We start from the raw sequence: 15,039 nt of genomic DNA on the forward strand, positions 1-15,039 counted from the left end.
ATGTTGATTTTGTTTGAGTTGAACTCATTTACATTTTTTTCTCCACTTCATCATTGAAGAGCATAAAACTGTCAAGGCAGAGCCCCCTCATGTCTCTGGTGGCTGGACTGTGTTGGTTCAGGACTCTGGGTATATTGAGCTATATATATATCAGTCACAATGAAAACAAATCACTGAAAACAAAATAACAATATTGGAAACTAAATGATGAGCGATGGAATTCAGACTGATGTTACAACAATACTGTTGATCCAGCAGACCTGGACCTTCTAAACCAATCTGGAGCTCCACGATTCTTCATGTTCTGTCTTTCATTTGGCAAAAACTAAATTTTTTTAAGTTATTTGACGGTATTAGACCTTGCAGTAGAATCTGAAGTTCCTCCAGTCGGGCCATTTTTGATTGGCCAGTGGAGGGAAGTAACTAATTACATTTACTCAAGTACTGTACGTAAGTGCAATTATGAGGTACTTGTACTTTACTAAAATATATCCAGTCCATGCTACTTTATGCTTCTACATCACAATATTTAACTGTTATAGTCACTAGATTTCACCTGGAAAACATATCAACTTATTAGATATGACGCTTTGTTACAGATTAAAGGCCCCTCAGATGCTCACACGTGTGTTCAGATAATTTATAGATTACACCTGCTCAGGTTGGAGCTGTGTGCATTTATGAGAGGTAATCAAATATTTCTTAGAATGAAACAGAAACAGAAACTGCTGTAAGTCCCAGAGTCCACACAATAATAACTTGTGAGTAAAAATTATTATCTTGGGTGCATAAGATAAAAAATATCTTTCAGAAACTTGAAGCCTCAATAATTTAACACTCTGAAGGAGCCGTAAGTGAGTACTTTTACTTTTCTTACCTTAAGTACATTTTGATGGTGATATGTACTTTTACTCAAGTAGAACTTCAAAGGCAGGACTTGTAACAGAGTATTGTTACTTTTACTTAAGGAAACGATCTGAGTAATTCTTCCTGGAGAGAAACCGTGGATGCTGTTGGATAGAGCCAGGTGGAGGCTTATGGCAGATGACTGGTGTAAACACATGCACATGGTTTCAGCATTGCTCAAAAACCCAAAGCACAGACTTGATTACAGTCAACTGAATCCTTTTTTTCCTGTTATGAATTTGTGTTCCCCTTCCCCACCCACTGAACATCTATTACTCACTAACATCATCTATTGCAGTGCTGGACTCTGTAATATCATCTTAGAAACTGTCATTAAATGCAATGATGGACTTTGGTTGCTTCCACCATCATCTGTTATAATTCAGTGCTCTCAGTCACTTTGCGTGTTTTTTTTTTTTTGTTTTTTTGTTTTTCTAAAGAAGTGAACATGTTTTCAGCAGCTGCATCACTGTGGTCATGTTAGTGTGTATGTACTGTTTGCCCAGCAGGATACGGCACGTTAATCCTTCCTTTGGGAAACGGTGGAGGAGGAGGAGGGCTGCTGCTGACAGCTTCACAAACAACCCATGCTGCTGCCTCTGCTGCTGCTGCTTCTGCTGCTGTCATCTGCTTCAAGTTTGAAGAATATCAAACACATTAAATGCAACAGCGACATGACTATGGCAAAACATTTGGAAACTCTAGAAATGCTCATGGTGACAATCGCTATAATATCAAACTAAATAAATGAATAAAGAAAAATCATCACCCCTAAATGCAACTCTGTGTGCGCAGTATCCGCGCAGCTGTGTTGCTCTTGAACGCGCCGCCATCGAAAGGAATTCTGGGAACGGCAAGATGGCGGGACGTTTAAAAACTCCGCCGACTGGTCGAATGAACAACAAAATAAACTGTAAATAACAAAGTACAATTCACCCTTTATTGGCAAAAAAGACGGACCGTCAACAGGTCGAGAGGTAACCGCCGGTAACGATGAACCGAGGCGGAGGGAAGCTCGACCCTCCGCCTGGTCTGACAGGCTCCGCGCTCTATCAACAGACCGCCACATCCAAACCAAATCGGCTGAGAAGAAGTTTCAGACAGAGTCAGCAGACAAAAACAGCCTCGGAAGTCGACTCTCCACAGAGCCAACAGCCAGGTCAGCAACTGTAGTCATGTTAATTAAGTCTTATTTTATGTGTTTGAAGTTGTTTCTGGCCTTTCTCGTCAGCTGTAACCTGAGCAACAACCTGCTCAGCTGAGTGCAGATAACTACGTGCCAAACTGCACTCAGAATCCTCGCGATTCTAGAGTTTCTTGCATTTCCAAGATGTAGCGTTAAACTAAATAATATTTACACATATTATGTGTTTGCAAACTACAGTTTTAAATGTTCAGGTCGGCATACAAAAAGTTCAACACAGTTCAGTTTATGCGTGGAAAATCTAAGCTCTAATAGTTTTTTTCTGGTGTCATCAGCCAAAACAAGCCTCTGATGCCACTGGACACCCCTTTGAAAGATTTTTTTTTTTTTTTAATGGAATAAAATAGTTAATAGTCTAATGTGAGTGTACATTTTCCACATAGACAGAAATATATAAAACTTACAGACTTTTTAACATTAAGCTAACAAATAGCGACTTCCAGTTTGAGTCAGTCATTAGCAAAACTTCACATTTATATTTCATTCGCAAAATTATGTTCCATCAGAATGCGTCTAAGTACAGTTTAACAGTCAGCGTTCCCAATTTAGACCTTAGTCTCTGTCCTACTGGAGTGGACCTTGACCTCTGACCTCCATGTAGGGAGCATGCAAAGAGACAAAAGGTTCACAGAGTTAATTGAGGTCAAATATGCTGAGAAATAAACACTGTTTTTTGTACATCTCTTTGTGAATCTGTATTTGTGTTTCTTCTTGTCCAGATTTTAAGACCCCGACCAGAATCCTGAGATCTCGAACAGGTGGCGGTTTCAGTGAAGAGTCTCCACACAACGACTCCGACTTCCAGCAGGACATCATCTGGGACGCCACCTCTCCTTCACCCAACAAATTCGGTAATCTTCAGCCTGCCAGCTGGGACGTGTATTGCGAAAGACGTTCAGCTTGAAGTTCATTGTTTCAGTTACCGCTGACAAGTCATTGATTAGCTGATCATCAGAAAACTACACTTTTGATTACAGATTGATTCCTGTAGTCCTTTAGGAAACAAAAACGCCAAAGTCTCCAGCCATTTTTCTCTGCCGCTTTGTGAACTTAACATGTTTAGTTTTCCTGTTGGCTGAACAAAACAAACTGGTTTTGAGCTGTTTTCTGTTTTCTTCGTCAGGTAAAAGAGGAAAGAAACAGCGTGCTGGAGTTGTGGACATCTCTGAGATTGTTAGCAGGATCGCTCCAAAGGTCAGTACCAAGCCTGTTGGGATTAAACATCGCCCCCAAAAACTTAAAGTTCTTGAAGCTACTTTGATAAGAGTTATCATTGTGTCCACTGTTCATGAATGTGCTCCGAATCACAGCTCAGATCATCAGATGCAGAGCCAGTAAACAGTGTTTATTTATATTATTGTTGTGTTGTTACTGTTTTCCTGAAGCATGGCAGACCGGAAAACGCAGAGCCGACTTTGCAGCAGTGGATCGGAGACAGCGCCACCATTCCCTGCACGCCAGACGTTCAGGTGCCCAAACCCAAGAAGAAATCCCCAAGGTAGGTTCAGAAGAACCAACGAGCACAGGCCAAATCTGTTGTGCTGTGATGTTTATGACACGGATCCTGTCGTGTGGAGACATCGTGGCCGTGGACTGAGCTTTAGGCTTTTAGCTCACGAGACATCTGTGCATTCAGTTAAGGGCCAGTAAGATTCTGATCATTTCTGATGATTTCAAAGTCTGTTTCTTTAACTTAGTTGCTTATGAGCTTGTTTTTGGAGCATCCTGGTTATGTCTTGTACATGTAAACACCACATCCTGGTTTCAGACACCTGGATAAGCACCACGTGGGGGTTATGATCGACATCATATTGTATCTAAAGAAAAGTCAAGAAATAAAGAAAATTCTACACGAGTTGTATCTGTTAAAGAGTTGCAGCTTTAACAGCCTGTTTGTTAAAAAATGTATTTCCTGTTGTCTTTTTTACTTAATTCAAAATATGAAATTGAGGCTTTTCTTCTGCTAGATTTTGATTTATGGGTGTGATGTGTGCCCGGAAGCGAAATAAGGTTGATCACATAAAGAGTCGCTCTTCTTTCCTATCGTCATGTCCTTCAGGAAACGTGTGTCCATGTTGTGTTTCCACAATGTCTCGCTCGTCACAGTGAGCTGATTTTGTTTTGTCACAGGCAGAACGCAGTGGACGACTTGCTGAAACTGGCCAAACAGTTTGACTTCAACATGTTTCGTCAGGATGAAGAAGAAGTCGAAGACCTGCACCAGCAGAGTCTGGAGCTCCTGCCGGAGGACATCTTGGATTTAGAAAACGGAGAGAAAGACTTTTCGTCGTCGCTTCCTGGAAGCTTTCAGCCAGCTGTGAAGGCAGCAGCTGCGGCAGATGTTCAGGTCCACCTGGATCAACATATGGAAGACGATTTGGATTTTCTGTTTGATGGACCGACCCAACATGTGAGCGGAAATTTAAGTCAGCTGTCGTCACAAGTAAAACCTGCCTCTGGTGGATCTTCCAAAGAGGCTTCTGGGAAACTGTCTTCTTCCTCACATGGTTCCACTTCTGGTGTTTCCATGACAAACACTAAACAGACTTTGGCAAACGATGAGTTTGAGGATGATTGGGAAAACGATGACTTGCTAAATGACTCTTTGGTTTTGGAGATGACACAAAATCCTCAGATCTTCTCTGCTCCAAAGCACTGTTCAACCCAGAAACCGTCCAGTGAAATGAAATATCAAAGACCAGCAAATGTTCCCATCAGTGGAGGTGTTGGACTCAGCCAATCAGCAGCTTCCAAAATAGAAAAGGACAACGTGAGACAGAGAACAACGTTCAAACTGGAGTCAAATCCTAATTTCTCTGTCAGAAGAATCCAGACAGACACATGGACAAAGTCGAAGGTGGGTTTCAGCTCAGAAACCGCAAATAAAGACACTCAGCAGAGCAGGTCTTCAGCTGGTAAAGATGTCGTAATCAAAGCGGGATTTCAGCGTACCTGCCAAGCATCAAACATGGTGAAGTCAGATTCACAGAAACCACAGTTTCCTCACAGGACTTCCGTTGGAGGCTCGAGTGCCAAATACAACACGACTATTTCTGCTGCGTCAAACACATCAGCTACAGAAACAGCTGAGAGCTTTCCTCAAAGACCTGCGGTGGTTTCATCCCACCCCGAGGCCCCTGCTGACACCGACCTCCTGGACGAAGACCTGTACTCGTTCTTCTCGTCTGACCCGGTTTGGGACGACCCCGCTGACGACGACCTGCTGTGTGAAATGTGTGAAGACGTGGAGAACCAGATGCAGGGAGCGGGGAACGTTTCCACTAAACAGACTGTGGGTCACATTTCAAACCAGAGAGCAGCTCTGCAACCGGCCAGCAGAACCTGGGACAACAGCAACCAGCCAGCCAATCGGCAACCTTTTCCCCAAAAACAAACCTCAACCGTTCTTCCCTGTGCTTCAGGGAGAGCCGGCAGCTCATTGGCTGGTGGTTTTGTCTCTAACTTCACTGCAGGTGCACAGATGAACGCAGTGTCAGATTCTTTAAGATTCACACAAGCGAAAAACGCTTCAGGACCCACCAAGACTTCAGCATGTGTGCAGGGGAGCAGCAGGGTCCAGCCAGCAGCAGAGGGAAATACCCGCAAAGACCAGTTCACCTTCAAGAAGCCCAACAGTCCAGTTTCTACATGGAGCAGCAAAGGTAAGAGCACGTCCACACAGAAAAGCAGCTTCAGACACTCTGTGAAGTCACAGCACGTTCAGGCTTCATGCTCGTTCAGTTAAGAGCATCACTGCTCACGCACATAACAAACACGCCTGCTGTCCACTTCCTGCCATCCAGTGTGAAACAACCACATCACTGAGGCAGTGTGTGATGCTCTGATTGGATGAATTACAGTTTTCTCCTCTTACCTTTCGAGCTGTTTATGCTTCTTCAGTGCTTTGATGTGAGTTGCTGATTTCTGGAGATATTGACTGTAGAGACGTCTGCCTTCTCTTCAGTGCAGTGGAGCTAGACGTCACTCAGCTTCGGTTGCCCAAAATCCAAAACAAATATGTTCTTCATTTGCCCACAATGGGAAACTGCAGTAACAGAATATCTTACTACAAAACATCAATTTATTACTTCAAATAAGCAGCACGAATCTCAGCAAAATTATATCATCATACAGTGTATTCTTACTGATCAGTATAAATCTGTAAAGTTTGTTTATTCTCTTGGTCGTGATTTACACAAACAAACATGGGAAGTAATGTAGTAACAAACAGCAGCTTGAGTCACTTTATTAAAAGGACTCACTGTTACTATTATTACTATCCAAATGACATCATGGCAGCCAGTTTACACCCAGAAAGAGAAAAGAATGTTTTAATGTAACTAAGTATCCTGTATCATAAAAACATGGCTGGCCTTTGGAGCAAAACAAACTGTCTGAATATCAGTAGAAAACTCAGTGAGTTATGATGAGTTTAATTTTAATGGAGCGTGGCTTCCCCTGTACCAATATGGTGGCCGTTCCCTAAGAATTATGGGAATTGGTGTTAGATGTATGGACTCTTTACAGCCAGTGAAATGATTTTTAACCACATGATAGACGACAGCTACGAGGTAGCTCAGCATCGATTCACCTCACACTCAAACCAGCAGCTCTGTCTGCGTCTGTGTTTTCATTTTAAACAACGATAAGACAAAAACCATCTCGGTCCAGATCTTTTAGCACCGTTTCAGACCTTCACATGCACACACACACACACACACACACACACGCTGCATTGCTGCTGTGGTCATTTCGTTCATCGCACAGAGCAATGTGTTTTTTTCAGAGCACGTGTGACTCATGCCAACCCCTAATGAATTCTTATGTACATTAGTAAGATCTTGGAAAGTTTGCAGAAATCTTAGTTTTACCACAACAAAATGGCGTCACTGGATGAATGATCGTTAATGTTATCAGCCGCCACAGTTTTCTGCACGAACACAGTTCAATTGAAAAGTGCTCCACCCGAAAGCGACGCTTCTGCTCAGGCAAACGTCTTGTAGCCACAGCGAGCGGCTCAGATGAAGAGCTGCAGGCCGTCCTGCGCTGTGAGCGAACATCAAACCTGCAGCAGGCGATGAAGGTAAGCGGCTCTTTGTGCTGAGATGTTTCTGCTGCCGCACAGCTCTGATCACAGCTGCTCACCTGCAGTCTTACAGTTCTCCTCCCAGTGCTAATCATTGCAGTTACTATAATTACAAGTTCTCTATCAACCGTTTAATTAAGGGAACTGACTCTGCCCCTTTTCATAGAACTGATCTTCTATTTGTCCGTCTTTTTTTATAATTACATTTTTATCTGTTGAAGTGAATGATGCATTCTGTCCTGGTTTCAGTATTAAAAGTTGTTTTTTTTAGATGCCTTTGTGGAATAAGCGCCTTCAGATGTTCGAAGTCAAAGTGTTTGTTGATGAAATCGAAGCTGTTTCCACCTTCATCTGTATCTTCTGTGTTTCCTCTGCAGCTGTGAGCAAATGTTCAGCAGCAGAGATCGAGCTGAAGAAGCAGCAGGCGATGGAGAGACGACGACAGCGAATGCAGGCCGCCCAAAACCTCCGAGCTCCCACCTGACGGACTAACAGCCTCTTAACACAACAGACCTGTTGAACAGTGTCTCGCCTCACCTGGCCGAAGGCGGAGCCAGACAGAAACTGCTGCGCTGCTGTCAGAGTGCCACCTGTCCAGCACCGCTGTCAGCACGTAAATCTCTGAATCAGCTTGAACAGCATTTCCTGTACAATTTGTTCATGTAGCATTAAACTGTAGATGTTCTGTAATATAATGTTTATGTCGTGTTTCTATTGTCAGATTTCTTTTTGTGTTTTTAAATCAAATCATGTTTTTAGTTCGATAGTTGAGGAATGTGCTGATTTACCTTCTTTCTAAGCGTCTGATTATAAGGGCTGTGTAAGTCAAGTATGGAGCTGGAGTCAGGATGTGGTTAGCCTAGCTTAGCATAAAGACTGGAAGCAGAGGGAAACAGCTAGCCAGGCTCTGTCCACAGTTCAAACATGTACCCACCAACACCCATCAAGCTCTCTGATTAACACACTTTATTTGTTTCATCTGTACGCAAACCAAAATGCAAGAAAGACAGTTTGTGGTTTTACACAATTTCCTGACAAACAACTGTGTATCCATATGTCCAGCATTTCTGTGCCGCATCTCCACCAGTGTAGGCTGTCAGATACGCTCAGTGAGCGCTCGGTGTGGTTGCAGGAACAATGGCATCAAACCTGGCATCCTCACTGTGACGACCAAACTTCAGGAAGCAACAACACACCCACTGTTAACCAGAGAGCTTTAGAGGTGTTGGTAGGTACATGTTTGAACTATGGACAGAGCCAGGCTAGCTGTTTCCCTCTGCTTCCAGTCTTTATGCTAAGCTAGGCTAACCACGTCCCAACTCCAGGTCTGTACTCAACACACAGACGTGAGAGTGGTATCGATCTTCTCATCTCATGGAAAGAAAGCAAATAAGTGTGTTTATCAGAATGATAAACTATTCATTTTAATGTCCAATTATATTACAGCAACAGTTGTACATTTCTGATGCAAAAATGTTTTAAACAAACAGTCCATTGATGAAGGAAATAATTTGCTGATAATAATTTGCTGATAATTGTTTGCTGTCAGTTACTTTAGCGTTTAAGTCAAGTTACTGCTGGCTAGCAGTTTCCCCCTGCCTGCAGTCATTGTGCTAAGCTAGGCTAAACACGTAGTGGACAGTAGGGTTTTACAACATGACAAACTGTTCCTTGAAGATATTCTGGCTGTGTGTTGCTGATGAAAAGCCTGATTCTTTTTTTTGTTTGTTTTTTTGCATGCTTCTGTTAGCATGAGAGGAGGCAGACTTCACTTTCTTTTGATTGTGAACTCGAGGAGTCACTTTTCTAACCTGACTGTCGACTGCGTCTGCTCTTCTCTTGTTCATTCACTTTATTTTCTGTGAAGCACTTTAACTGATTTCAAAGTGTTTTACCAATAAAATGTTTACTGTCGATATCATCACTGGTTGTCTGTGATCTGTCTACAGAAACCTGAAAGCAGTTCTGTTCAGGTCCCACCAGCTGTCTTGGTTTTGATGATAAAACACAAACTGACTGTCACATGAAATCAGTTTATTGGCTTGTTGATTGTGTATGAAGAGCAGCAGACTGTGGACTCCTCATGATCAGGCAGACTCTTTACAGAAGGCATTTGTTTACATGTCATACTGTATTTATGTTGAGTTGTTGGTTATTGTAATCATTTATTCTCTCCTTACTTGACTTAGACTTGACATTTTAAAAAATCTAATCATTTAACATAACCAGAATCAAACCAGCTTTATCACTGAAGTCACCTGAAAATTAGGAGTGCTGTGTACAAAACGGACAAAATTCAGAATTTGTACTAATGTGAAAAATAGAAGTGCCACTTATGAAATATGTATAAACACTCTTATATACACACATGCACAAACATGTGAGTGTGTATTTGTGTATAGGCTGTATACATACACTGAACACTGTGCCATGTATTGAGCATCTTGAATAAAGTTCTATTTTATGAACGAGTGGCAGTTTAGCATCTCTTTACAGTGCGCTGCTTTCAGGTTCTGCTTGTCAACGCGTTTATTCAAGTTCTGACTTTCAAATAGAACTGAGCTTTGTTTAACAAGAGAAAATTTAGTTCATCATGTGCATTTTGTTTCCGATTAGATTTTTAGACACAACGTGTTCGACGCAGGGACATTTTTCCACGAAAGTGTTACCAAGTAGCAATGTTAACAAAAAGCACACAAAAAAACGTGTTGAAAAATACAGTTTTACTACCATTACAGCACAGGAATAAATTCACCCAGATTTAATCTGTGTTTAGATGATTCACTTAGGTAAAAGTAAAAATACTGTAAGTAAGTATTTCTTATGCAGCAGAATACTCCTGTCGTATTTTATGCAGAGTTTTGTTCATATTTAATGATTTGTTCTGATTTTATTGTTGCAGGTGAAGCGACTTGAAGTACTTTTGAGTAAAGATTTTCTAAACTCACCGTCAGCTTTTGATGTAAAATCTTAATCTTCACAATAACTAGTAGCCGTAGCTGTCAAATAAATGTAGTGGAGCAGAAGTATAAAGTAACATACAGCAAAACAGAAACACTGAAGTAACGTACAAGTACCTCAAATAGTACTTCAGTGTAATGCTGAAGTAAACTTGTGCTTTCTGCCACTGACTTTGGTAAAGTAAAATTAGGCTCACACCTGTGGAATATGTTTCTATCAATGAAAGAGGAGTGAAATAAATGCTCCTTCATGTCGACATCAGCCGGTGGGACTCACCTGTCCTTCGTGGTCAGGTGGTCCGTTCGGCCTGTCAGGTCTCTTCATTAACAGTCTGGCAGCTGTCTGATGGAGCAGATATCGTCCCGGCAGGTAAACCGAGCCTCGTTATCAGCAGACAGGTGTGTAACCGTAGTCCAGCGCGCTGCTGCAAATCACAGGCGCACAGATGTAATCTGCCTCAGTTTAATCACGCTGCCTTTGTCCCAAACATACTCCAGGATTCACTTTACTCCATTTGTAAAGGAAATTTCTCTGAAGTTTTTCTTTGCCAAGTTGAAGTAGTTTTTTAATTATAAAGTAGCTCATTTTGGCAATGAAAGTTCAGAATGTCAGTGTGTGTGAGTCTTATAACTCAGTTTGTGTTGGGAGAGAGGGAGATTATTTATCAGGCTGAGCATTCATTCTAGCTGATGTTGACGTTCTGCTTATTAGCAAAAGAAGCTCACTGGTTGAATTAAAGCTCAAGTTGAGCCAGCGAAGCGTCTGCTGTGAATAACAAAGTAAGTCCGACTGTCTGCAGTGTGTCGGGGGCTCCGGCAGCATTAAAATAATAACTGTTATGTGTTGTGAATGTTTAAATCTGCAGCATTCAGGCTGAAATCAGGATGTTTGTGTGCTTTTGATAAAGTGACAAGTAGCAGATGGTGTTCATTGATTCCCAACCAGGATGCTGTGTGACTGCAGAACAGCTCAGATCAATAAATATTCATCATATCGTTACTCTCCAGCTCGGTTTGAATATGCCTGAGATAGAATCAACTAATGAATCATTCAATTATTTATGCTCTAAAATAAATAAATTAACAAATAGCATGCAGACTGCAGGTTCATATTCCTGCAGAAAGAAGCTTATTTTTTGGATTTTTTACTACGTCTTCATAGATTTTATTTAAAATTTGTGGTTGAAAGAAATTTTTCAAAATGGTACAAATAATATGGAAATATTAAGAAAGAAATGAGTCAATTTTGTTTTTCTGCGTTTCCGTAGTAACAGTAGGTTCTAGTAACTTTAGTACACGTTGAAATGCATTTAAGCTGCCATTGATAATATCAAAAATTAAGTTTACACGTGTTACACATGTTAATACAATAATACTTCATCCAAAACTCAGAGTCACAGTGGAGACTGTTATACAGTCTAATTTTTGTATATTTGCACTAATTATTGTGGAACAAGTTAGTTATTCCAAATTAAACCATAAATCAATGATAAATGATCAAAAGTTAGTATTCAAACACACAACACAAAGTAAAAATCAGCTGTTCACGTAATCGATCATCAAATGTCGGCTTTTTTAATACGAGATCTGTGGTGGTCAGTGATGAACTATTCAGATCCTTTACTACACTAAAAGTACTAATACCACACTGTAAAAATACTCTGTTATAAGTAAAATTCCTGCATTGAATGTTACTTCAGTAAAAGTATGCAAATATAATCAGGAAAATGTACTTCAAGTATTCAAAGTAAAACTACTCAGTGCAGTAAAATTTCTCCTGTGACTGTTCTACTGTATATATGATGTCATTGAATTATTCTGATTCATGCATTCAATTCAAATACAGCCAAATGATTCAAATCATTCAAAGGAAAAGTAGCAAATTTTCACCTTTGAGAAGCTGAAACCACCAAATGTTTTTACAGGAAGAAAGACTTCTGTTAACAATGGTTGACTAATCCATTGATCGTTTCAGCTGTGATTGTGTAAAATCTTAAAGCTGTCAGATAAAGTAGTGCACTAAAAAAATATAAAAACTACAATATTTCTCTCTGAGGTGTAGTTGAGTAGAAGTACAACATGGCAAGAAAAAAAGAGATTCAAGGCAAGTACAAGTATTTGTACTTGAGTAAATGATCTTAGCTAAATTCCACCTCTGGAAGTCGTGTGAAGTCACATGACCTCATAACTGAACACGTGTCCCCAAATTTGAGAAATGTACATTAGGCTGTGTGAACCAATCAGGATGAGACTTTGTAGCCACCAATCATTAGTGTCTGTCAGCTGGTTGTGGAGGTCTTCTGCCCCCTGCTGGCCACAGGTTCATTAATGCAGCTTTAATACAGTCACTGTTTAAGCATTCTGCTCGAACACATACGGTTTCTCACACTGAAAGCCTCGCAGTGTCCCGTCCTCCCGTCTTCACCCTTCATTTTAGCACTTTAGCACATTCTGCTACGGAGGGAAAGCGCTCTGGCTTGTCTGTATTTCTTCAAACCAATCACAATCGTCCTGGGCAGCGCTCAGACAAGGATGTAGGGTCGGTGCCCTTGCTTGTGTGTGTTTTGGTGGAACGTTTGCATTAGCAACCAGGCTAAAATTAAGGTAACATTTTCAGCGTGTAGGTTGCTAGCTTCGAGGTTGTCGTTTCCCGTAGCGACGGCGATTTTGAAAACGTTAACACCTAGAAAGGGAAGAGGAAAGAAACAGGTGGCCGGCCCTCATCCTGTGAGTCAGACGACCGATATGAAATCCAAACATCCTCATTTGAATGGCAAAGATGGTTGATTTACATGAAGATCTAAACACACACGTGCACACACAGCTTGTGGTGGTGTCGGCCGACCTGCCGGGCAGCTGAGCCGTTTCATGGCCTCACCTGACGCCTACAGCAACATGGCTGAAAGTGTTTACTGCAGATCTTCTTACTTACCTGCAGGTGAAATGAAGTTACCTGAGAGTTCCACTGAACTCTGAGTGACCCCCCCTCCACCTCCACCTCACTCTGCTCCATGAATTATTCCCCGGCCAATCACAGAGGATAGTGACAGGTGAGAGGACGGCTTGGTGTACGTCCAGCTTTCACAGACGACATCCACACAGATAAAGAGTGGGACAGGTTTCACTTTAAAGACGTTTTCTGACGTCCTCGATAGGTTAACGTCACCCGGCAAACAAACAGGAACTACACAAACTAGCGCAGGGTCATTTAAGACGCCCTAAAACCCTGCTGATACCAGTTTGAAGGCAAACCAAGAGCTTTAAAAAGTAGAGCACGCACCAATCAGTTCAAAGACATGAAACTGCTCCATGTTTTTAACTGTATTCAGCAGGATTTCTCCTCGGTGTCCCACCAGTGTTTAAAGTATCTCAGCCTGAAACACAAGCCGCTCTTTGTTCCCTCATAACTTGACCAGAGAATGACGCTGACGTTTCTGTTTACTCCCAGGACGCTGTGTGAAAATCCATATTTCTAGGAATCGTGTAGTTTTAGCCATTACAGCACAGATCGTTTGGAGAGCCAGAGAGACGTTTTAGAGGTCGCCTCTGCGGGCTTTCATGTTGGCTTGTGTGAAAATAAATCTGGAGTCCAAATCACAAACAGATGAGCAGCTTCCACGAGAGGCGGCAGGCTCGGGGGTCTGAGGGCGCAGCTGAGGGACTATGAATGAGACTTTTAATTGGCAGCGACGGCAACAAATGGCCGCCTCCTCCTGCAGCTCAATTAGGAGCATTCAGACCTGGAACATCAGGTGATCTGATGCTTCAGTTCAGGGGATGATAAAGTGGAAGACAGATGAGTTGACAGAATGAACCAGTAACTGTTTTAATGCACTGCCACGTCAGCGAAGTGTTTTTGGAGGGAAACAGATTTAGAAACTAATTTCATCCCAATGCCTGAAAATGATTACTAAATGTTACTGTGGCATCGTATTAATGTCACATATCAGTTAGTAGGAATGAATTATGTTGTTCAGCTACTGAAAGCTTCCTCTGGACGTTCTCTAATGGAGTATTAATACACTAATCTGACAGTTTTTTGACAAATCACTCGCCACATTTCCAACCAGAAGTAACTCAAATTTTAACCAAATTTCCAGAAATGTGAATTAATGCTCATTTCCACCCATGACTGTTATGCAAATATTAGGATTGAGATTGCAGCAGTATGAGATTTTTACTGTGCAGCAAATGTCTCACAGTACTAAACAATTCTTCTTCTTCTTCTTATTATTATTGTTATTATTATCAGTTGCAATGGGCTGATGGGTTTTTTGACTGAGCAAATGACTTATGATAATTTTAGAAAATAAGTCCTGTCAGACACAAAATTTATATAAATTTGAAATACGTTTTTTATCAACACTAATATGGTTATTCAGTGTCATGGAGGCAACCGCCATCCGTTAATTCCTGATAATTGACACCTGGAAGGACATTATTCCGCTCATACTGTGCTCACCTGTCAGAAAAAAAACCCACTCATTTATATTTTCCTTTGTTTTGCTGGAAAAAATCAAAAGTTTCTCACAGGCCATAACTCAGTTTCCATCTGATGTATTAAGAGTCTTTTTCGGCTAACAAGAACAATGCATGTAACCATGGTAACTACAAACAAAGATGAAGACAGCTGTACCATCCGAACGCTTTGATGACTGTCACAAGTGACCAATAAGAGTAAGACTAAAACTTTACTGACAAAAATCAATACATTAACAAGCATCAAACATTTAAAATGTCATAAAACTAAATTTAAATCAGGTGCCAAAGTAAGATAACAATTTTACTACATTTGATACCATAATTAATAAAAATAATAACGAATTCTACAAGTGGTGGGAATGGGCTTCCATATTTGATTACTGTTTTTTCCCATAAAGAAT

At 41.1% G+C, this 15,039-nt stretch overlaps 1 protein-coding gene across 1 annotated transcript; it reads left to right on the forward strand.

Moving 5' to 3' along the window:
* Nucleotides 1–1,792: 1,792 nt before the first annotated feature.
* etaa1a (ETAA1 activator of ATR kinase a) lies at nucleotides 1,793–7,785 on the forward strand. Its single transcript, XM_070986376.1, has 6 exons — nucleotides 1,793–2,065; nucleotides 2,830–2,961; nucleotides 3,234–3,304; nucleotides 3,496–3,608; nucleotides 4,241–5,772; nucleotides 7,574–7,785. The coding sequence occupies exons 1-6, from the start codon at nucleotides 1,900–1,902 to the stop codon at nucleotides 7,678–7,680; spliced, it is 2,121 nt and encodes a 706-aa protein (XP_070842477.1). The 5' UTR covers nucleotides 1,793–1,899; the 3' UTR covers nucleotides 7,681–7,785.
* Nucleotides 7,786–15,039: the final 7,254 nt, after the last annotated feature.

Source organism: Chaetodon trifascialis, chromosome 2, assembly GCF_039877785.1.
Source record: "Chaetodon trifascialis isolate fChaTrf1 chromosome 2, fChaTrf1.hap1, whole genome shotgun sequence".
Classification (NCBI taxonomy): Eukaryota; Metazoa; Chordata; class Actinopteri; order Chaetodontiformes; family Chaetodontidae; genus Chaetodon; species Chaetodon trifascialis.